The sequence below is a fragment of the Cnephaeus nilssonii genome, assembly GCF_951640355.1.
Source record: "Cnephaeus nilssonii genome assembly, chromosome: 3".
Classification (NCBI taxonomy): Eukaryota; Metazoa; Chordata; class Mammalia; order Chiroptera; family Vespertilionidae; genus Cnephaeus; species Cnephaeus nilssonii.
The window spans coordinates 30,612,870-30,638,012 of NC_137074.1; the positions used below are offsets into that span (position 1 = coordinate 30,612,870).

The 25,143-nt window shown below is 37.0% G+C and overlaps 1 protein-coding gene across 6 annotated transcripts in view; it reads right to left on the reverse strand.

The window, feature by feature from the left end:
- Positions 1-134: 134 nt before the first annotated feature.
- The window catches only part of PHC3 (polyhomeotic homolog 3), a 72,221-nt gene continuing 47,212 nt past the window's right edge, over positions 135-25,143 (reverse strand). For 5 of the 6 annotated variants that reach the window (XM_079767376.1, XM_079767379.1, XM_079767375.1 and 2 more), the window contains 6 exons: positions 21,824-22,074; positions 20,607-20,766; positions 19,522-19,636; positions 16,254-16,386; positions 15,931-16,162; positions 135-8,609 (listed from right to left, as the gene is read on the reverse strand). In XM_079767376.1, coding sequence (XP_079623502.1) covers positions 8,455-8,609; positions 15,931-16,162; positions 16,254-16,386; positions 19,522-19,636; positions 20,607-20,766; positions 21,824-22,074 — 1,046 coding nt within the window. In that variant the 3' untranslated portion in view covers positions 135-8,454. Of the gene's footprint in view, positions 8,610-15,930; positions 16,163-16,253; positions 16,387-19,521; positions 19,637-20,606; positions 20,767-21,823; positions 22,075-25,143 lie in introns of those variants that run through there. The other variant, XM_079767380.1, reaches the window with a different exon arrangement.

Genomic DNA, 25,143 nt, shown 5'->3' on the forward strand with positions numbered 1-25,143 from the left:
TAAAACCCTGCAGTTTTTAAATCAGGAAAATTTATAACTATTTCAAATCCCTTAGTAAGCTTTTTTGTTGTTGTTCACTTAGAAAGCCCCATGCCTCATAAGCTTAAAGAAAAAAAGAAATGCAATAGACCAGCCAAATGGAAGAGGCTTTTATTAGTAAAGAAATGAACTTAACAGCTGGTCTATAATATATTATTGAATTATAAACAATATAAATAAATGATCCTGTAGGCCCACTTAACCTTCATCCAGACCCACATGAAGCAATGTTACAACAATATTCTATGTGAAAATATGCAGGTAACAAAGGTGCAATTACAAGTAAGTTTAAGCAGCAGAGTATAAGGTGCTTTAATTTAACAGTTAACGTTGCCATCAACAGACATTTGAATGCTTAATTTTACTTCACTGAATACAGACACAACAAATATGAAAATCTAAAATTAATACACATGCTACTTGTTAATATGAAAGTGCCTTCTCTTTTTTTTAAAAAAAAATATACCCAATGGAAAGACTTTTTACATAGATCGTGGTGTGCTCTTATAATGCAAAATTAACTTCATTTTCAGGTTATACAATTGAAAACTAACTACAGACACCAATCTAGGAACACTAATGCTAAGAGTGCTAAAACTATTTAATTTCCTGTAAAGAGGACTCTAATACAATATCCAATGTAAAGAATACATCTATATATAATCTTAACATTTGTTTTCTATAAAGATAAAAAATGCTTTTTCCCCTTGGTGATGCTTTGTTCATCCTGGGTGGATCAGCTTTTGAGGTTTTAATCATTTGAAAGTCCTATTTTAGAACAATGTGAGGAATCAAACGTAGGAATAGAAAAAGTCAAATAACATGTACTTGAAGAATCAAAAATTAGTATTTTTTTAAAACTAATATATCACACAAATTTGCCTTTGTTTAAATCAACAACAAAAAGTTAACAAGACAAAAGCATTAATTTAGCAGGGGCCTGAAATGCCTGCCATCTGTGTCGGCATCCATCCTGCACACTGCTGCCTACAACTCCAACCCTCAGCACAAGCTCACTCCTGACTCGAAGCATAGTTTCTAGAACCTACTTTGACTTTTTTTTCCCCTACAGAAAAAAAAAAAAATTTTTTTTAATAAGGTGACTGGGAATCTCGGGTGAATGTCTCGGAAGTTAGACATCCAAAATTATACACCCAAAGTTAGACATCCTTGCACGCTCTGTTGACTTTATTTTTTTAAATCCTCACCTGGGGATATTTTTCCCATTGCTTTTCAGAGAGAACATGGAAGGGAGGAAGGGAGGGAGGAAGAGAGAGAGAAACATCAATGCAAGAGAGACACATTGACTGGTTGCCTCCTGTATGCACCCAACTGAGGCAGAGAGGGAACCCACAACCCAGGTACATGCCCTTTACTGGGAATTGAACATGCAACCCTTCAGTTCAGGAGCCAAAAGGTACTTACACAATATATATATTAACATCATAAAATATGGGTAATTATTTTTAAAATTCGGTAAATCAAAACATCTTAAATTTTAATGCCATGGGAAAAAAATTTTTTTTACTTGGAATGTCCGTGTTCCTTTTTAAATCAATTTGTTAAAGATTCTAATCTGACATGTATTTGGACATTTTCCTGCTTTAAGAAGCTGTGACTGCCCAGCTGGTGTGGCTAAGTGGTTGAGCATCAACCTATAACCAGGAGGTTACGGTTCGATTCTCAGTCAGGGCACATATCCGGGTTGGGGCTCGATCCCCAGTGTGGGACATGGAGGAGGCAGCCAATCAATGATTCTCTCTCATCATTGATATTTCTACTTCTCCCTCTCCCTTCCTTTCTGAAATCAATAAAAATGAGATACTTTCATTTTTTTATCTTTATAGAGAATGTTAGTATCAAGCAATGTTACTATGTAAAGCTGTGTCAATAGGAGTTAAAAGTGTAAGTCACAGAATCCTCAAGTGGTAAGGAATATACCCAGTTGATAACTGATCCCATTCAATGCTTACCCCCCAAATACTTGTCAATTTAAACACAGAACTCTTTTATGTTTACTAGTTCTATATTTTAAAGTAAAACCCTTTTACTTTGTAATGTGTGCTTTCTAAAAAGTAGATATTTGTAATAAAATTTATTTTATGTAGTCTTCCTTGCTTTAAAAACAAAAGTACAAAACAAACCTGTTCAGCGATTTCCTTTGAAATTTCCCAGTTTTAGATATGCTTCACTGTCAATACTGGGTATAAAGCTTTTGCAGTTAAAAATGTATAGTAAGTCAGCACCAGCTTCTTCGTATTGTTCTGTCACACCCCCTGCATAGCAACACCTCTGCAATAGATTCAAGTGTCAAAACAATTCTTAGAAATATGGGCTGTCACAAAATATAAATCCTTACTGTTAGTACCCTTAATTTCATAACCTAATCAGGTTTATGACTGATTGATATTTAGTAGGTGAAATGCTATAGGAATTGTTGTGATTTACTCAGACCCCTTATCTGTCATCTAGCCTAATTCTTACCCCAATGCATAAAAAATTTCCCTCAGTTCCAACTTTATATTCAGTACATTAAGTAATAATAATTATGTCCATATCTATTTAAACTGCAAACAAAATTATGTTTGGGAAGATTTTGTTTACTTATTACTAGTTCCTTACATCATGTATACTACACGCTGCACATAGTAAGTGTTCGAACAGTTTGCTAAATGAATGGATAAGTGCCTGAATGATAATGTCCATATCCTATATAATAAAAGGCTAATATGCAAATCTACTGAACAGCATAACGACTGGTTGCTATGATGCACACTGACCACCAGGAGGCAGATGCTCAACACAGGAGCTGCCCGCTGATGGTCAGTGCACTCCCACAGGGGGAGCCCGCTCAGCCAGAAGCCGGGCTCACAGCTGGTGAGCACGGTGGTGGCCATGCAGTTGGATATCCCCACCAAGGGCTCCCAGACTGCGAGAGGGCATAGGCTGGGCTGAGGGACCCCCCAAAGTGCACGAATGTCGTGGACTGGGCCTCTAGTGTGTTCATATATTCCACGGTTAGCTAGCAAGCAGCATTTAGAAAAATGTCCTCATTTGCTTGTCTGTTTGAATTTTCTGCCTTGTTCCTTAGGACAACAAAGACTAGGTGACCCAGGGAATATTGCTTAATAAATAATTATCTTTTAGCAATTGCTCTGAAGTATGAAAGGAACTGTTGAAAAGGGAAAGAGAATTAAGTAGAAGCAACTTAAAAACACCTCATTATGTGGCCCAGAATCATAGTTTTAGAGCTGGGAGGAACCTGAGAGATGATTTAAATCAAAATCAACATTTTTAGTATAGGCTCCACACTGTATACATAGAAGAGGAAGCAGGTTTAAAGGTAAGTAACTGCCGAGGGTGTCGCGCACAGCTATTGCAACTGGATGTAAAACCCCAGTCATTCATCATAGTAATTTAATGATTATGTAGATCTATTAACTATTACAGTATTTAGTACTACCTAACAAAAAGAATTATGACTTTTCAACCATTCTAAATGAAGATTGTAAGCAATGGATACTTCTGGTTTGCTTGAGGCAAGACTGAAAAGTTCCTTCTTTCTAAAGTAGGTTGATATTTACTTCACCACCAGCTCCACCATCCTCACAAGCACCAACTTTTTCACCTCTATCAATGAAAGCTCCAAAAAACATGGATTTAACACTATAATTTTTAAGCCAATAATGATGGCTACTATCAATCCTTAAGAAGATTACTGGAGTCCAATTAAATAGGTGGTCTAAAAGGACTTACTATATTACTCTTAAATTTAAAACCATGCCATGTTAACATAACAGTGTTTTAAATTCATATTGATTTATTTTTTTTCCAAATTAAGAGTCATTCTATACTTTCTTTTAAACAATACATTTAAAAACCTTTGCACAGGTTTTCTCTCTATGGATTCACATTTATGCCACCAGTCTCACTGAGAGCAGTTGTACTTTTCAAAGACAGTAGAAAAAAATATTTTTCTAGTGTACCCCCTAATATCTGAGATTAAAACGGTCATCTTTAAATAAAATTAAGTGTTCATAAGCTATAAAAAGGGAAAACATGAAACATTCATGGGAAACATTTCCCAAAAGGTTCCGTAAACATCGCATTTAAAAGGTTCATGTGTTAAGAGTAGAATGGGACAATTTTCATTAGAGAAGCTGGGCTTCAGATCTGAAAAGGAGGGAGGCCACTTCCTTTTAATATGTGTGTACTAAAGTGACAGTTCAGAAAAAGCCAAATGTTTTGCTCTGGAATATGACAGCAATAATTACCATCATATTAGTACTTTACAACTTTCAAAAAAAGCTTTCTCATAGTATTATTGTAAGCTAGATTAAGCTCTAAAAAATTATATGTAAAACTTTAGAATTCTTAAAAATTTAGGAAACTTTTTCCAAAGATAATATAATTTTTAACTCTTTACTGATGTAATGGCTTGTACTGCTGCTATAAAGGAAATCATATAGTGATACATTTTCTGAACTTACAGCAAAAGAGGAATATCTTCCCAAAGAGTTCTTTTAAAGATATACAGCTCTTAATAGGTTGAAATTAAATTTTGCTAAAACTGCATATTTACTTTCCCTAATACTGTATTTGTGCTTATCTAAATTGAATCACAATCTTTAAAATGAAATCAAATGTTTTAAATAGATTCATAAAATACCAATATTGATGAATGTGAAACTATTTATTTCATGATCCACACTACTGTGCATCAAAAAATAGAGGTAGGCTTGTGTTAATTGAAATCCACACTTGATAAAGAGAAACAGCTCTTAGTCATCCAATTCTTAGACTGAGACAACCTAGCAAATAAAATACAACCTTAAAAATGCTTTTCTTTGATTCAGCTGTGGCATCTGAAAGTGAATACTCAATTCTGATAATTAAAACAACTAATCTTTGAGTTTTTGACAACCTAAGACTATATATACAATCTATATATTGTCTCCCTACGACACTTGTGCCATAGTGTACCAACACCCTGCAAATGCAAATAATGGGGCTTAATCACATTTAATTGGACACATCAGTGATATGGGGCACTATGACAGATTTCAATCTAATACTGGTATCTGAATAAATGTCTGACTATAATTTCACAATGGCTATATGAAGATTAAAAAATTATTCAAAGGCATGGGCATAACAATTCGTATTATATACAGTTCTAAGAGGGCTACTTAAAATTATTTCTGTTTAAAACTAGGTAAACATGAATATTAACTTCAAAAGTGCAGAAATGTGTTCAGTGTTGAAGTGGGATAACTAACAAGCGGCAGGCCTCTTACCTCTCCCGCATTCTCAAGTTTCTTCACTAACATTTTTTCCCGCCCATTCCACCTTCTCTACTTCTAGGTCAGCCCTTAAAAGTGTCTGTTTAGATGATGCCACAGCAAATTAAAAGTACCATCTTGGAAAGAGTTAAATGCCACTTAAAAAGTGACAGTCTGTCTCATACTATACTGATTTCATCAAAGCTGCATAGCTGTGTCAGACACATCCCTGCACAAGACTTGATGAAAATCCACATCATGTAAAAAATAATTTTTACAAGCCAGCTCTCTCAGCTTGTTTACTTTCTTAGGAACACATGGCTTAAAGCAAATAAAATTTCAAACTTGTAGGTTCCCCCGCCCCCCCCCAATGGAAAAAGAGTGCATAAGTTTAAACAAGTCAGAAAATACAAACTTAAGTAGCAAAAATAGGAAGAACTTCTCTTTCTGCTTGTCATTCCCTCAATCAAAATCCTAAAACAATGATATAAATAAAAATAATAGCCCTCTTCCAACCTGTATCCTACTAAAACTGTGCTTAGAGCTCAGGAGAGGTGCACGCCCAGTGTCATCGTCTACATCATTGTATGTAACTGATGTTAACATGGTTTAATCAGCTTGAAAGAAATAACTGTTTCAAAGGTGAGTGACCAGTTGAAAGCAAATGAGCCATTTCTAAATAAAACAACTCACTTGAAAAAAAAACAAGTATATTTTCTGGTATGTTTTGAGTGGAGACAACAGAAGATCTGTACTATTCTTAAGATTATTATTATTATTATTATAAGACTTAAGATTATAAGGTACTCTCAAATGGATACCCTTCTTGTAAGCTTTCTTAACATAGTGTCAGGCACAGGGCCTTTTAGTAAGTACTACATTAATGACTGCTATTGCAAGAGGGTGTAAATAAAGGTGAACCTATTAACACAGTTCAAAGCTAACACCTTAAAGGTTATATGTAGTTATGGGAAGCAATCATGATTGCAAGGGGAATTTATCCCCACATAATTTTATATTAATTGTTTGTGTATTCTCTATACTAAAGTTTAATTCCAGGGGAGATTTTTCTTTGTGCCCACCCCCCCGCCCCCCATACACTGAAACATCTTCCACTAGTGTTTAGCCTGTATTTAAGTTCTGAAATTGCAACACGAGGGGAAAAGTCAAGCATATGACAACTGTCAGAATGATTAAATGCTAATAAATGAAAGTTGAGTAGAGAGTACCTACCTTTCCTTGAAACTTTAATCCAATGATTAAAAATGTGATATAAAGAAATATGTAACATGGACTACAAGCTATGTAGGTCTGGAACATGAGCCTTACACTATATTACACATTCTAATCCTATACGCAACTATCAGTAAACATCATTTTTTAAAACATTACTACACTAAAGAATCCCACAAAGCATACATTCAAACAAGAGGCATCTAAAGATTAAAAAAATTACCCGCTGTATTTTTGTATAAAAATAATCAACATTCTCTAATGTACACAAAGCCAAAAGATAAATATCTGTGATGTCTTTAATGACATCTTTAGTCTTCTACTAGGTCAACACAATCTTTTTTAAAAGAGCAGTAATAATGACTGAAACCCATAGACTCTTTCCCACTTTTGCCAAATATCTATGTATGTTCCTTCAATTATTAAAACATTTTCATTGTATGATAGAAGATAAAAAAATTAAATTTTTGATGTCCAGGACTATAAAGCTCTCAAGGCTCCCACAACAGTTTTGTTTTGGTGTCACAATTCTAGCAGATCACTAACCGTTTAGTGAAAGGTTTTACTTAAAAATTTCCCCCCTAAAACATGTACATACAAAATTAGACCTCACCATCCCAGAGAGATCACTTGGTAAGTGCTTTGCCGAAAGCATGCAAGGGTTTAGTCAGGAAAAAGGAATATGCTTTCTAGCTAGACCCAACATGTTCAACATTAGAAAAATGCCAAAGACCAAATACATATATCTGCTACAAACTATTGCCTTGTGGCAAAGGTTATAAGTACATTGGTTCATAAGGTATAATCAGATTATGCCTGTTATCAGTACAGAGGAGCAGAGAGAAAAGATAATATGAATCAATATCTTTTGAGAGTCAAATTATTTGCATGCTAGTCCTTATTTTATCGGCCAATTTAATGGATTGCTCCCCTTTTTTTCAATGTGCATACACTGGGAAAAATACTTGAGCAGAACACTGATGCTACCTGAAATATTTCCATTGTGTAATGTATCCCTCTGGGTGAAAAAGAGAATCATTTATCACTCCTACATTAGAGTTTCTCAACCTTGGTACTACTGACATTTTGGACCACATAACTCTGTTGTGGAGGGCTGTCCTGTGCATTGTAGGATATATATAATCCCTGTCCTCCAAGGTGTTAGGTAACCGATAGCTTCCCTCCCTCAGCCCCCTCAGCTATAACAACCAAAATGTCCCCAGGGCAGCAAAGCTCATCTCCAGGAGAACCATTGGTCTATATGTACAAAAACTAAGAGGAAAATGTTCTCAGCTACACCAAATTCTTGGTCAAGTTTAGAATAGAAACCAACTCTTCTGACTCCCAGATCAGTGTTATTCTTGCTAGAATGCATCCTTTTTTATAGACAAAACAACTTTCTAACAGACATTTTTTTAAAATGCACAATGATATCTCACTGCATACAATTCCAGTCACTGGACTCCTAAATTATTTTTAAATTACCTCTAATGACAACCTATGGGAAACTTATAGGGTAGAAATATGTATAACAAAACTGGATTAAAAGAGAAATGTAAATCATTAAATTAGTTTTAAAAGGATTCTTTATATTAATGATAAACATTACTTTTTTAAAAAGTACTATAATACGTTTCTTTGAAAAATATCATGGCCCTCTATAACAAGTCTTTCAATGTTGAATGTAACCTGTAAAATTAATTTCACCAATGTTGGCTAATTATGAAAATGTATGATGATTAAATCTGTAAAAGAAATGTCAGCTTTTCATGTGGAGATCCCAATGTTCTTGGCTATCCACCACAATAAATGATAATATTCTAGGCCAACCTGAGCCTTTACCTTACAAGTTTGTTTAAGAAGAGTAAAACTGCTATTATCTCAAAGCCTCATGATCTTGTTAAGATTCCTTCAGAGAGTTGATGCGTGCACAGATCTTTAGGGCAGGGCCAAGCTTGATATTCATTGCACTCATAAGATGGTCTTCTTTTAGCAAGAGAAGGGCCTGTCCATCAATCTCCTGTGCTCTGAACTCATCTGCGATATCCTGGCAGCCTGGAATTTGATCAGAGGAAGTAAGTTAGAATTAATACACAACAATTAGACATTACTCATAATAGTCACAGTTATGCTCTCACTGGGTCTGAGTATGTGAAATACAGGCTGAGAAACAAATGAAATTTATTTATGGTAGTCTTGGGTTCACTCCTGAAGAAGAGAGTATTTCTTGATATTCTGAAAATCAAAATCAAAATCAGGTAAAGCAACTTACTTGGTAATTCTTGTTCTAAAAATAATATATATATATATATATATATATATATATATATATATATATATATATATATATATATGTCTAAGTGACCATCGCAACCGAACGGACGACCGAACAGGCTGTGTGGGGCAACCAGGCCGGCAGGGGGGTTAGTGAGGGGTGATCAAACGACTGAGCAGCAGGCTGCATGGAGGCGACCAAGCCGGCAGGAGGGTAGTGAGAGGTGACCAAATGACCAAGCAGCAGGCGACCAGGCCCGCAGGGGGGGCAGTTGGGGGCGACCAGGCTGGCGGGGGGTAGGGGCAGTGAGGGACGACCAGGCTGGCAGAGGGGGGCAGTGAGGGGTGACCAGACCGAAGGAGGGACAGTTGGGGGCGACCAGGCCAGCAGGGGGACAGTAAGGGGTAACCAGGCTGGTGGGGGGGGGTAATTAGGGGTGACCAGACTGGCTGGGGGGGGCAGTTGGGGGCAACTAGGCCGGCAGGGGGGGCAGTTGGGTGTGACCAGGCAGGCAGGCAGGTGAGCAGTTAGGAGCCAGTGGTCCTGGATTGTGAGAGGGATTTCCGACAGATGGACATCCCCCGAGGGGTCCCGAATTGAAGAGGGTACAGACTGGGCTGAGGGAACACCCGCCCCCCCCATGCATGAGTTTCGTGCACCAGGCCTCTAGTGCACGAAATAATTAGTAAGAATCAGGTAAAATGTAAAGATTGATCAGTCTAGATATAGCTTATCTTCACAAAAAGGATGATGGTGTCATCTCAAAGTGTGCCACAATATAACAAGTTGAGATTAATTAGTTATACCTCATGAACTTATCTTTCTATAATATATTCTTCACCTATACGTATACAAAAGAATAAAATATAATGTTCTGCCATTTAAATAACAATTTAGAAATATTTTCTTATGTACCAGAATACCACTTTCATTATCTCTTATAACTTTTAATTTACAACCTTCAATTGGCCAGCACATCTAAAATATTTTTATTATTCACTAAGGACAGAACCAATCCATCAAGATTATAGTATTGCTCTATTGCAATACTGCTAAAATGTATTATACTGCTCAACTTGTAATTTCAACTTCAAATCTTAGTATCATTGGACTCATCTCCACTTTTGAAACATAAATTCTCATTGAAATTAGGGGCTTGCTAACTAACCTCTTGCCAAAAAACAATATTTCAGCTCTCAGACTAAACCAGGTGCTTTATCAGGTAACAAACACAATGCTAGCATCTACTTGAACCCCAAATGTTCTTATTATCTACCAAATTTTGCAGTCAGGTTACTCAATCAACTTCTCCACTAAGGATAAGGAAACTAGCAAGAAGGTAATGAATTAAGGAACCAAGAGAGAAGAGAATGCAAAATGTAGAAGCTTCCTTAGACAGTAAAATTATAAAATAAATTTAAGAATAAATACTAATGCCTTAGCCAGTATTGTTCAGTGTTAGAGCATTGGCCTGCACACCAAAGGGTCTCAGGTTTGAGTCCTGGTCAAAGGCATGTACCTGCGTTGCAGGTTTGATCCCTGCTCCAGTTGGGGTGCGTGCAGGAGGCAATCGGTGTGTCTCACATCGATATTTCTCTCTCTCTTCCCCTCCCTACCCCCTTCCACTCTCTCTAAAAATCAATAGAAAAACAAAATAAACAAAAAAGAATAAATACTAACAGCTTAAAGTCTATTTTATTCAAATCAGTATTCTCAGGGAAAACACAAAAAAAATGGAAATTGTTACATTACATCTTTGGATACCACAACTTTGCAGAAATGATTATCCTCCTATTGCAAACGTATCATTCTCTTGTTTATATAGATAACTAGTGGCCCGCTGCACAAAATTCGTGCACATTAAAAGGGGATTAATTAGAGGAAATAATTTAATATTGCTATTTGCCCTTTCTCTATAATAGAAGTGTCAGAGATGAAAGAAAATTAGTAAAATGTATATAAAAACCTTCCTCCTGTCAGAGTCTGGGGCATACCACGAGACCCAGAGTCAAGTCCCTGCCCACCCATATGTGCCTCAAAATCGCGTGAGACCCAGACCCGGCCGGCACCTGCCCCCATTGGGCTAGATCCAGACCTGGCCAGTCCTACCCTTGTCAAGCCCCACCGGGCAGGGGACGTAGCCTCAGGTCCCCTGGCCCAGTGCCAGGATGGGGGGCGTGGTCTGAGGTCCCCCAGCCCAGACCAGGGCGGGGTGCATAGCCCCGCCAGGTGGGGGGCATGGCCTGCAGTCCCCCGTCAAGCCCTGCCAGGCGGGGGGGCACAGCCTCAGGTCCTCCGGCCTGGCACCGGGAGGGGGGCACAGCCTCAGGTCCCCTGTCAAGCCCCACTGTGCAGGGGGCGTGGTCTGAGTTCCCCCGACCCAACACTGGGGGTGCACCTTGAGGTCCCCCATCAAGCCCCGCTGGGTGGAGAGCACGGCCTGAGGTCCTCTGTCAAGCCCTGCCAGGCAGGGGGGCGCAACCTCAGGTCCCCTGGCCCGGTGCTGGGGCGGGGAGTGCGGCCTGAGGTCACCTGGCCTGGTGCCGGGGGTGGGGGGCGCGGCCTGAAGTCCCCTGTCTTTGCTCGTTAAGGCTCCTTCTGGGAACTTGGCTTCGGTTGTGGGTGCAGCCATCTTTGTGATGGAGCAATGGTCAATTAGCATATTCCCTCTTTATTAGATAGGATGATGTCATCTTCTATAACCCCAGCACCAAACACAAAGCACTGTAAGTACTAAATATATATATATTTTGGGTAAGTGAAGGACTAAATGAGTGAATAAACAAATAATGAACAAAAAATAGAATCTGCTAGAGAGGAGCCATCTGTAAGAGTAATACAAACACTTTTTCTGTATTTTGCTGTGTGGCCATCTTTTCTCTTGGATATTTTTTTGCCTTCTTTGTTGGTTGTATCTTTCTTGTTTCCTATATAGCAGCCAGCTTATCAATTTCTCTAGTATCTTAATAATTTCTCAGACTTATAAAAATTGACATTTCAAAAGTCCCTCTGCAGAATTTTTATGATTTTGCCCATTTACCATATAAAATAAATTATATAGTTAAAAGGAATTACTCACCATAGAAAAGCCCCTTTTCTTTTCCCAGAGGTAGCTCTCAAACTGGGCAGACAAAACTGACTAATCTTGCGTCTAGTTGTGACTTCTTCCTTCTTTATATGAAAGAACTAATGTTCTTCTCTCTTCAGTCTTACTTACAAGAGCACAGGGAAGAAAAGAAGAGAGAGAAAGATAGGGTAGGACATACTTAGATTCAGAAAACAGGAGCCATGAGAAGTAATGAGGACTATAAGAGCTACATGTGGGAATAGAAACAAGGAGCTCTCCATGAGGAAAATATATAGCATGTTCTTGTTCCTATGCATTATGAGATCCCTCTTCAAATGTCTTCTTGCAGGTGGACAATAAATGTATTAGCAAAATAATAATGAACAAAAGGTTTGGGAAATAGCATGATCAAGTTTGAATGCATTATCTTCAGAATTTTAGATCACAACTTTCTTAAGCCAACCAAAAAAAAAGGGGGGTGGGGGGATTGTACTATACATTAGTGCAGAAGTTAAAAAATAAAGTGACTTAAAAATGAAAAAAATAGAAGCAAATATGCTTCTAGAAAATTGAGAAAAATGAATTTTTAAAAAATTCTAGATGCTCAGGATGTATTGAGCTAAAGATCTATGAGTTTCTGACATTAAAATCTCCTTTTGTAAAGCGGCTGCAACCTAGGGATATGTACAAAATATATCCCAACTGTAGTAACCAGTCAGCGTAGGTGGCTTTACATCACCAGAAGCAGCTATCAGGGTATGCACAGACGTGAACACATGGACATGGGTCCCAAGCATCCAGTCACTTTTCCAGAGAAACCCAAAATAAACTCACCCTGCACAAAAAATGGCCTCAATAAGGTTGGTGAAAAGCTATGACCTGCCATTCAATACTACAGAAAAATCAAGTCCCAATGTTAGTATTATGGAAACCAGTAAATAGTCATATTGTATATAATTCCTATACTTTATATGCCTACAAAGAAACCTAATTTACTGCAGATTCAAAGATCAATAAATCCAGAATAAGTTGATCTTTGCAATTTAACTGTTTCAAGGAAGAGTTGAAGAAGATAACTGCAATTAACTGAAAACAGAAAGAATAGTTCAATGCACAAAACTTTATATGAAAATAATTTTTCTTTCTGCTAACAGCTCTGAGATTTGGGTGTACTGCATACCAGCTCTATATGATCCCACCAGAACGGTGAACAAGATGACATTACACAAGGAGAAGAGAAAACTCTAGGGGTAAATGTAGGTGCCCGGATAAAAGAGGGAAGCCTATCCTCAACTAGAAGGAAAATGCAAAGGCTTACAAAATTTACAAGCTTGTTCATTCTAGGAAAAAAACTTGGGAGTAGACTACTCAGGAAAACAAACAAACAAACAAACAAACAGCCCTGAATGAGCTCAAAGAGGCTCAAAAGGAAGTTTACAGAGACCAGAGGAACCTAGAGAAATGAAGATAAACGCTTATTCTGGTATGAAAGTTACCTTAAACTACAGGCATTTCAGAGAGAAAAGCTTTGAAAAAGAAGATATAAGGATCATACAAATAAGCTTGTTATTTAACCTATAAAAGTTTGGAAATACTCCATTTAATCAGTAAAAGAAAAGCAGAGTTATATTAAGCAGACTCAAGCAATTCTTAATTATAAAGCAGCCTCCTTTTAGTGACATATAATGTTCTCTAAAATGTATCCCTCTTAAAACAATTTCTTCTTTCTTTAAAAGTGACTATATCTTGTTTTTCTTAAAAAAAAAAAAAGAAGGAAAACCACAAAACTTATTTAGCATTTCTAAAACAAGGTATTGAAAAAATAATTTAGTCCAGTGGGTGTGGCTAAGTGTTTGAACGTCAACCTATGAACCAGGAGGTCATGGTTCGATTCCCAATGTGGGGCATGCAGGAGGCAGCCGATCAATGATTCTCTCTCATCATTGGTGCTTCTATCTAAACACTGGCAATAAAATTAAGTATCTTGATGAACTCAGTAAGACAAGCATCTAAAGTTATAAGCAATAATCATATTTTTAACTCAAATGAAGCAAGAATGCGACAAAGGAGTTAGCCTTCGTTCCAGTAAAAGCAGCCAAGAGTAGCCTCATGGCAAATGGATGCTGGGGAAAATTAGAAAATTAGTCCTAAAAAAGCATATGAAGTGACAGAGGACTCACTACTACCAATTATTTATTTGCTTGCCAACCTACTTTCTTCAGGATATGAACCACACTTCATCCCCAAAGGAAAATAAAGACTTTCCTCCAAATGAGAACCCCAGCTAACAAACAGCTCACAGGCCCCATCTGGAAAATTGAGACTACTTCTGAAGTTGACAGAATCAAAGTCTAGCCCAGGAGATCAGTATACACTTTAGGGTTAAATCTCAAGATACATAAACTAGTCTAAAATCTAAAATTTATTTCATTACGTATTAAAACCACAAACAATAAAGACTCACCATCCTCTAATACATCAGTTTTAATGCAGATTCTAAACCTACATGGTCAGCACAACTCACACCTAAGTTTTCTTAGGTGTGTGCTTAAAAATCTTCCCATGGAAAATTATCCCTCTTAAAACAATTTCTTCTTTCTTTAAAAGTGACTATATCTTGTTTTTCTTTAAAAAAAAAAAAAAAAGGAAAACCACAAAACTTATTTAGCATTTCTAAAACAAGGTATTGAAAAAATAATTTAGCCCAGTGGGTGTGGCTAAGTGGTTGAGCGTCAACCTATGAACCAGGAGGTCATGGTTCGATTCCCAATATGGGGCATGCAGGAGGCAGCCAATCAATGATTCTCTCTCATCATTGGTGCTTCTATCTCTCTCTCCCTCTCCCTTTCCCTCTGAAATCAATAAAAATATATTTTAAAAGAATTTAATAAAATCTCATAGAGTACTTTATATATGGTAAAATGGCTGACAAATTTTTTTTAAAGCAATAATACTGCTAAATATACTTTCTTCACTCTCACAGCACATTAGCTGTAAATTTACTTCTGAGACAGTGGCCTTCATAGAAAGATTAATTAGCAAAACTAGCTGGATTAATTTTAATGAGCTTGCAGACAACTGCAAAAGAGATGTATTTTTCTGGACTGCTTATGTCAAGATAAATGGTATGATTCAGAATAAAACCAAAATGGAACAAACATTTAAAAATTTCCTTGTGTTCTATATTCATAAAGCCAAAGTGAATGATAAGATTTGTTGATTTAAAAAATATATATCATCTTAACATATGTAACCAGTGTGTAGGTTTCATCATGCGCAAAGGTGTAAATGTCTTTAGTAGCCAGCCCCTTGGAGAAAGTGGACATAAAGATTATTGTCACATTAAAGAAGAAAAGATAAAGAACATAAAGATTAAGCTGATGGAAAGAATCCAAAAATGAGAGAGCAGAAAAACATAAGTAAGTTACCCTATTCTATTGGGATAGAATATCATAACTGAATGTTAGCTGTCTACTTAAAAAATCAAATTTTGGAACTGTTCTTGGTATCTACTTTTTGCAAGAATCAAAAATGCAGCTTCCTTTAAAAGAAACCAAATTTAATCATAGTCTAAAAGGTCTTGTTTAGCTTTCAAAAATGTAAAAAAAAATTATAGTCTCTCTTATTTTAAAAAAAGGTTAAATGTTAAATTAGGAAATAAGGAGGAAACCGAATAGAAAAATAGAAGAGCAGAGGGAAGAAGTGTCTGACTCAATCTCTCTACTGACCTCTTGAGAGAAATCAGACTGAAGAGAAGAGAGCACCTTTAATACCTTCACCGGCTGAGGTGTCACAGCTGAAGCAGGACTAGTCAGTTTTTATCGACTTGAGGGTATGAGAAAATACCCAGTTGTGCTGAGGGAATAAGCAAGAGGAAACAGATCATATTTCAATAGCAAATGTTATTTAACTAATATATATATATACATAAGTACTTCTCGAACCCTTTCATGCAATAGGTGCAGATGGATCTAACATCATTCCTGTGTGAATGCACAAGGAAAACATTAAGGCCAAAATGCTGAATTACGTACCAGGCAAAGAATGAATGAAGGCCCAGACATCATCAACCGTCCATATAGAGGGCTCTGTTTGTGCAACTGGTAGCAAGTCACTGTTCTCAGGCATTTTCCTAATTCTCACTTCTCGCAGCTCACGCTCTCTTTCCCGCTCGCTCTGCCTGCGCAGACGTGTTGTCATAGCAGATGGCACAGGATCTTCATGAGAAGCCAAGTCTTCTTCTGCAGATGGATAAGTAATTGGAAGCTGGAAAATGTAGTACAAGTAAAATACAGCATTGCACTTTCCTTGCATTACTGAAAAGGGTATTGTACATTGAAGCAAGGTTTCTACAGACCTGCCTAAGGATATGTTCTCTTGCTGCCCCATCAGGGCCACTTGGACGACGGCCACGATGCCCAAGACTCTGATTATCAGGCTTACGATTCCAACGACTAAGTGCAAATTTTTTAGAACAGCTAACATTGTACCTAAGAAATTCAAGTAAAAAAAAAAATTAAATGATATATGGGACATGCTATTTAGTAGTTAATTATGACTTTAAAGTGAATTTGTGAATCAGTAAGTGGCATATACTTCATTAAGAACTATAATACCTCAGAAAGGAAACCATAGTGTTCAATGGATTTACTTATGCTAACAGACAAAAATTGGCCTCTGTATATATCTGTAAAATACATAGCTCTCAATCTAATACTGGATAGGTATTGATATTTTCTCCTAATAACAGCATGATAGTGGGAAACTTTCTGTAAAATAGAGAGGGCAACTGATTTTTACAGCAGCAAAGTAATTCAATGTTCCAGGAGAAAAAGAAGTTATAAATTAACTATTTAAATGTTCATCCAACCTGGTATTTTCTGAAGTAATAATGTCTGAAAAGGGATTAATAAAAATTGCTTAATATAGTAGAGAAAGACAAAATCTCAAATGGCTAGTAAAAGATTTTTCAAATATATTACTGAATCAAAGAGTAAAAATGTAAAGGTGAGATTTCAAAATTATACAAAGAATTCATAGCTCTCTTCAGGAAATTTAAAAATACAGAATTCTTTGAAATTGATAGACTATCTAATATTTTTAATAGATCTTTATATGGCATAATAACAGCTTAAAAGAGTTCTATGCCATTTATTGGGTTCCAAGGCCCTAGAACAGGGGACTGGGTACTTTTTCTATAAAGGGCCAGATAGTAAATGTTTTAGGATTTGTGGGCCATTCAAGTCTCTGTTACAACTAGTCAACTCTGCAATTATGACATGAGAGCAGCCATACACAATAATGAATGAGCATGGCTGTGTTTCAATAAACCTTTATTTAGAAACACTAAAATTTGAATTTCCCATAATTTTCATGTGTCACAAAATATGATTCTTTTGATTTTTTTTCAACTATCCCTAAATTTAAAAACCATCCTTAGCTCAGGGATCATACAAATATAGGCTACAGGAATGACTCTGTCTGGGCACAGTTTGCCTACCCTATTCCTAGAAAGAAGAGTGAAAAGAAATAATCTAAGAAACAAATTTCAGAAAAACTCAGAAAGGCTAAGAAAAATACATGCAGTTCCTCTTTTTTTACACATATACAACTGCCATTGTAATTTCATGTTTTCAAAACTCTTTTGTTTATTACCTCTAAGATTTTGCAGAAAAATGACAAGAATAAATCCCAATTAACTTTGCTATTGATAACTGTTCTAGGATCAATATACAGATGCCGAAATAAATTTTTCTCACGTACGTTTTATAAAAATATCAGGAAGTGAAAGTAAGGGGCACTATGAGAATGAACAGGCTTTTTTTCTCCCCTAAAAATATAAAAAACAAAAAGGTGTCCTGATGGCCACCTCATTTTACCCTAAACAATTTAACAAGCTCCTGCTATATTCATTATGCTCTTCCATAGGCTCAGCTTTGTCGGTTTCTGATTTCCATTCTTACCAATTGATAAAATTTCTTTCCCCACTGACTAAAGATCAGAAAAGAGAGACTACCTTTACACTTGCTATTTAGTCCCTAAATATTTAGATCTCCAGGACAGTCGTAAACAGCAGCAATTCCTCCCTGACCTAATTTATCCTCTCCCCTTTGCTCTCTCATCTGCATTTCCCTATGTTAGGACCCCTAATCTTCTAAGAGGTTCACCTAAAGGTATAATATGTGACAACTCAGCAATCATCTCTTGGAGAAGAATAATGGTAGCATTAAAACACTTGAAATGTTTCTAAAAAGTCAAGAAATTTAAAATATTCTGAAAAACAGTAGTCCTTCCCCTCAGAGTTTTCAAACATTTAGAACCATAGAGTCACTATTCTTTCCTGTGGTTTACACAAATTGAAAAACTCCCAAGTTAAACAGGAGTTACATAATTTTATTAGGATTATCAATAACATAAAAGAATATCTGAGTGACGATTAACAACTAAGAAACCAATGAAGCAATTTTGGGAGGAAAATACTTCAATTACTTATTCAATAGTACAAAACTTACCCTAAGTTTTATTAAGTATATTTTAGTGGCGCCACACTAAATAATATGTTCAAGCAAGAAATTCCCTAGAATGTATAAATTCCCTTAATGTATAAAATTAAGATCCTAAACTCTTTTTCAAATAGAGAACAAATTTCAAATTAATCAACCTGTACATACATTTCACCTTTCATGGTAAATACCAACATTAGGATTTATTATGTTGACTGTAAACAAAAAGTCAGCCAGATATCTCTCCAGCAGAGTGAATTTATTCAAGAACAAGGAATTGCAACCCAGTATATGCAACCATGGTAAAATATGAAGAGTCAGACACTTCCCTTCTGCTCTTCTATTTTTCTATTCTATTTCCTCAATGAAGGAGAGGAAATGCTAATATATAGGGGTAAAGTAAGTTAGGAAGAGTATTACAGTTTCCCTATTGTGCCTTGTGATCATCATTGGTCATGAGAGCTCCCCCTTCTGGCCTCTCCACTTTAAATGAGGTTCCTGTTAATGAATTTTTAGCACTATCAGAATCAGAGGTGGGGTTTTTTTAATGTAAACTAAACTTGAGACTAAGATCAATGAAGATATTTTGTTATCAATACTATTTACCTGTAATATTACTATTGCAAATACCTATTTAGAAAAGATAGATATTTTACTGACAATATAACAATGTAGGGAACATGGATAGCTGTCCTATTTAGAAACCTAAAATTAATAGGATACATTAAAACAAAAGGAAACATTTTAAAACAAAACAAAGTAAATCCAGGTATTTTAATATTAACAAACAAAAATTAGGTGATAAAACAAAAACTGTTTGAATACCTTGAAGACTAATAGTCTATTCACAGGAGAGATTCTCCTAAGCATATATTCTTACTACCAGGAGATTGCTACTTCAATATTAGATTATGCTATAAAACTAACTGTAAGTGTTATGACTATCTAACTTTCAAAGAGCAAAATTTAGTAACTAACTACCAAAGTAGATCCACATGATATCTACTTGATAGTATTCCTCTATATTGTAATATCTAGTTTTGACTACTGGTAAACTCTACAAGTTTTTTGGTTTTGTTACAGTGGTTGGTTTATGCTTTAGGAAATTCAAAATAGAAATACCTTTTGGCACATGACATAGTGCAGAATCGTTTTGACCGCAGAAATTCATTAGCATATCCCATCTTCCCACAGAATTCACACTTCAGCAACTCGCTGTCCATTTCTTCTAATGTCTCTAAAAAAGAAGGAAACAAAGAAAAAACCTCACAAAAAATTTAATTGTGGCAAATTTTCATTTAGCCTCTATTTTGGTGGGATGCTGCTAGTTCAGACCTTCCAAGAAACTTAAAAGAATGATCTTCGAATTTTTATTTTCTTTCTTTCTTTTTTGATCTTTGAATTTTTCAATCCACAGCCACTTTGGCAGGGCAAAGCCTCCAAAACCAACCACCTGCATAAATTCTCTCCTTGTCCTGCATTGCATAAAACTTTTATGGAGTTTACTCTATACATAGGCAATACATTTTAAAGCTTCATTTTGCTAAGAATGCAATATGTCTAAAATGTGCAAATAACTTTATTAAGTACTGTAAGATAAATGAAGATGAATAAGACAAAGCCACTACCCTGCAGGAGGAACACTTTCAAAAAGCACCTTGTAGGATATGAATTTTAGTACATTGTGCCATGGAGATATATAGCATATCCTCAGGTAAAGATTATAAAATTTTTTTTAAAATGAATGAATTAATTTCAGATGAATATGCTAATATATTGAGGATAATTACTTAGACATCAAACATCAGAATAAGGAAAGTCTAAATCCAAACAACTCAGAAGCTCTAACTATTTAAGGAAACTCAATAAAAGTCATTTATTTAACTCAGCTTGGAAAAAAAATACAGAAAGTTGGTTGTTTTGATGCTAAAATTTTGAATTACTTTCATGTATAATGAAATTTTTCCCACCCACATTCTTTCAAAAGTCAAATTAACTGATAGTATGTAAATTAACCAGTCTTATTTTTATTAATTGGCCATTAAGAGTCTGGTTACCTTTCCCATTATTTTAATCAAATAATGCATTACTTGAGGAAAAAAGTAAATACTTCCAAGTAAAAATCTGTGTGAAATGAAAATCCATGTTCTGTTTCAAGCAGTGAAAGTCAAAGTTAATTAAGGGTATCTTAAGTAAAATCCACAGACCTTCAGCAATCATGTCTTCCAACTCTGTGTCAGATGAATTATCTGCATGCTTTGTATTATTCTGTAGCTCTGGCTGAACACACACAGAATTTATCACCTGATTATCCAAGAGAGGTCTTTTTTTCACAGGCTGTTCTATTAGTAAAGATGAACGACTCACCTTTAAAACAGAGAGGATAAAATGAAATAATCTTTTTAAAGACTTTTAGAAATAAGTTGGTTAAAAAAACTCTTGAAGCCCAGCTGGTATGGCTCAGTGGTTGAGCGTAGACCAATGAACCAGGAGGCCGGGTTCAATTCCCGCTCAGGGTTGTGTGCTCGATCCCCAGTGGGGGTGTGTAGGAGGCAGCTGACAAATGATTCTTTCTCATCATTGATGTTTCTATCTCTCTCTCCCTCTCTGAAATCAATTTTAAAAAAACTCTTGAAAAAATGGTATCAGTGATCATTTGCTTGTCCAATTGATCTGATACAGTCATTAAGTGCTTTTTCCTTGAGAAAAGTATAGGCTATCTGGACATAAACACTATAGTTCAGGTCATCGGCAATATGGATGCTTCAAAGTAAACTATTTTATTTTGGCTACTCGTTTTTTTATTTATTTTCTAAGGAAAAATATTCATCTCTAGAGAGTAGCATATAAGGGATATACTGTATAACTAGTCTCAAATTATAAGACTTTTAGTGATACTTTGAGGTGAGCATTTTAAAGCATTTAAAAAATCTGATTGAAGGCTGAGATTTAAGAATAATGAGAACATATATTTGCTAATTATAAACATCCACTGGGTAATTTCAGAAAGATTAGATCATTGGGAAGTTACTATTTTCTGTACTCAAGTTAAAGTTCATCAAGTATCACATTATATAAGAAACACAATTAAAAAAAAAATACAATCTAGGTGTCATTTCAGTCCCCTTAAAAAGAAAATATAGAAAAATTTATTTCATTGGAATAAACTTCCAACTATCTTTCTCTAAAAATTATAAAATTGATATATTTATATCCTTAGTTTATACATCTACATAGATAGCATAAAATTCTAGAAGTATATTTAGAGTATATATATGATATATATAGAAAGATAAATTCTAGATATAAGAGTGATAACGTTTTTGAAATAAAATTACAAGCTTTTTATTAGAGAAAAATAGACTAAATTTTAAAATATTATTACATGAATTATTTTAAAAATACAAACTTGCTTGTTACTTACAGGAAATGGCTCCAATCCCTCTTGAATTACAAAGCCTTCAATAACATGAGTCAAGATCTGTGGTTTAACAATGGCCTGTGGAGGTTTGTTTTCTATATTGGGGATGCTATTGGGCATAGAGGTAATATTATTCCTTGTGGTAGCAGCTGGAAGTAAGAGTGGAGGAGGAGGAACAGAAACATGTGAAGGATCTGAAGGAGATTTAATTACTGAAGCGCTGACTGATGCCACAGCAGGTAATTCCACTTCCTCTGAAAAAAAATAATTATTTTTTTAATGTTTAGCATTCTGCCCAGCAAATATGAAAGATAATTTTAAAATAATCACGAATAACAATAATAGCTAATATCTGGTGCTTAAAAAGCCATTCTAACAATTTATTTATTTTTTAAAATTTTAATTGATTTTAGAGAGGAAGGGAGAAAGAGAGAGAGAAACATCAATAATGAGAGAGAATCATTTACCGGCTGCTTCCTGCACGCCCCCTACTGGGTACTGAGACTGCAACCTGGGCATGTACCCTGACCAAGCAAGAATAGAATCGAACTATGACCTCCTGTTCATGGGTTGATGCTTAACCACTGAGAAACACTGGCAAGGCTAAAAACTTTATGTTTATTACCTCATTTAATTAACCTTTTGCACTCAGATGTCGAGTGTGACTCGACACGGTTAGCATCGGTAGCAGCTCTTTTTATACTCTTTGAATGTATCAATAATTTGAAATATAAAAAAATCCAAATAAATAAGTTTGTATGAAAAGAAATTCCAGTTTTTTATTCTACTGCCGCGCTTTGTAAAATCTGGGGTATTTAAAAAATTAAATCCCAAGTAGAATAAAGGAATCGAGAAAATAGCAGGCGAGTGCAAAGGGTTAATCTGCACAATTAACCTTATGAGATAGAAACTACTATGAGCCCCATTTTACAGAAGGGGGTAACTTGCTCAGTTATCATTCCAACCATGGTTAAAAAAAACTGTCCCATGAGACATGAGTATGTTTTAGAATGTCAAATTAAGAATAATTACTGAAAGTGCTGCATTTTCAAAAAAATTTTAAGCTACATAGATATTAAACTTTCTTTTTCAAAAAATTTTTAAGCTGCATAGATATTGAATTTTCTTTGTTACTATTTATATATTCCAAATGATATGAGGGAATAAAAGCTTTGGAAGTATCCTAATATATAAAAACCCTGGGTCGTAATGTCCGGTAATGACCAAGGCTAGACCAACCGGAAGTCAGTCCTGCAGTCAGCTTTGGGTTGCCATGGCAGCCCAGCACTGACTGCTTCCACTGCAGGCGTGGTGCTCCAAAACTGACTGCTGAGGGGGCTGTGAAACAGGCCCAGAAAGAGGCCTAAAGAGAGAAGCAGGGACTGATCCGTTGCCTCTGTGGCAGCTTTAATCAGGACTTGCCTCTCTCTTTCTCTCCCAGTCTGGCCAGCAGCCACGCCTCCATTTCTCTCCAGACCTCCACCAGAGCTGCTAATCAGCCCTGCCTTTCTGATCAGGCCCCATTGATAGGCCCAGAGACGCTGACTGGCATAGAAACCGACCAAGCAGAACCAAATCTGGGTGAAGTGTGAGGAACCAATGGCTGCCTAGGAGGCAGAGCCTTTGACACTGACTGGCATAGAAACTGACCAATCAGAACCAAATCTGGGTCAACTGTGAGGAGCCAATGGCTGCCTAGGAGGCAGAGTTTTTGACACTGACTGGCATAGAAACCGACCAATCAGAACCAAATGGGCCGGCAGAGGAGGGCAGTTGGGGGCGAGATCAGGCCTGCAGGAGAGGGCCGTTGGGGGCAAGATCAGGCTGGCAGGGGAGGGCAGTTGGGGGCAACCAGGCCGGCAAGGGGAGAGCAGTTAGGGGCGATCAGGCAGGCAGAGAGGCTAGGAGCAATCAGGCAGGCAGGCAGAGGCAGTTAGGGGTGATCAGGCAGGCAAGCAGGTGAGTGGTTAGGAGCCAGCGGTCCCAGATTGCGAGAGGGATGTCCGACTACAGGTCCCAGATTACGAGAGGGATGTGCAACTGCAGTCAGACATCGCCCAAGGGGTCCCCGATTGGAGGGTGCAGACTGGGCTGAGGGAAACCCCCCCCTCCATGCACAAATTTCATGCACTGGGCCACTAGTCTATATAATAAAAGCCTAATATGCTAAGTGTCCAGTTGGCGGGTTGGCCGTTTAACCAATCAAAGTGTAATATGCTATTGATATGCTAAGGCCGCTCAACCGCTCGCTATAATGTGCACTGACCACCAGGGGGCAGACAGTCGACCAGTTGGTATGATGTGCACTGACCACCAGGGGGCAGACAGTCAACTGGTCGACCAGTTGCTATGACGTGCACTGACCACCAGGAGACAGATGCTCTGACCAGTAGGTGAGCTTGCTGCTGAGCGAGATGGGCCAGACACACCCTGGAGCCCTCCTGTGGTCCCTCCCGAGCTGGCCAACCTCCTGTATCCCTCCCTGGCCCTCATCGTGCACCGGTAGGGTCCCTCGGCCTGGCCTGCACCCTTTCACAATCTGGGACCCATTGGGGGGTGTCAGAGAGCTGGTTTTGGCCCGATCCCACAGACCAGGCCGAGGGACCCCACTGGTGCACGAATTCGTGCACCGGGCCTCTAGTGCTAAAATAAAAATGGATCATGAAATCCATAGAATAAGTAAAGATATTAGTGAACTATACAGGTTACATCACCTTTATTTCAAGCAGTAAGGCTAACTCAAATGTTCTCTATTTTATTGTGTGTGTTTTAAACTCATCACTGGCAACATCTATGTCAATTTGAGGAATACTGTACTACCAGGCAATTGCAAAATGTTGGCCTGGATCACTGTAATTCCTCCCTTTCAAACTCTTGAAGACCACAATAAGATAGTCCCGTCCTAGCCGGTTTGGCTCAGTGGATAGAGCATTGGCCTGTGAACTGAAAGGTCCCAGGTTCGATTCCGGTCAAGGGCACATGCCCGGGTTGTGGGCTTGATCCCCAGTGGGGAACTTGCAGGAGGCAGCCAATCCATGATTTTCTCTCATCATGGATGTTTCTCTCTCTCTCTCCCTCTTCCTTCCTCTCTGAAATCAATCAATACACACACACATATATATATATAAAGATAGTCCCACCAGCCTGTGATGGAGACTCTACCTATCCATCCATTCAATAGCACTGAAAATTTACTGCCTGTGTGAAAGTGGAAAAACAGAACCAGCTGATAGCAAGGAATATCAGTGAATACAGATATCTGAGAAAAATTAAAAAGAGCAGAGATTTATGAAAACTGATTCTAGATGGAAACAAGTCCCTCT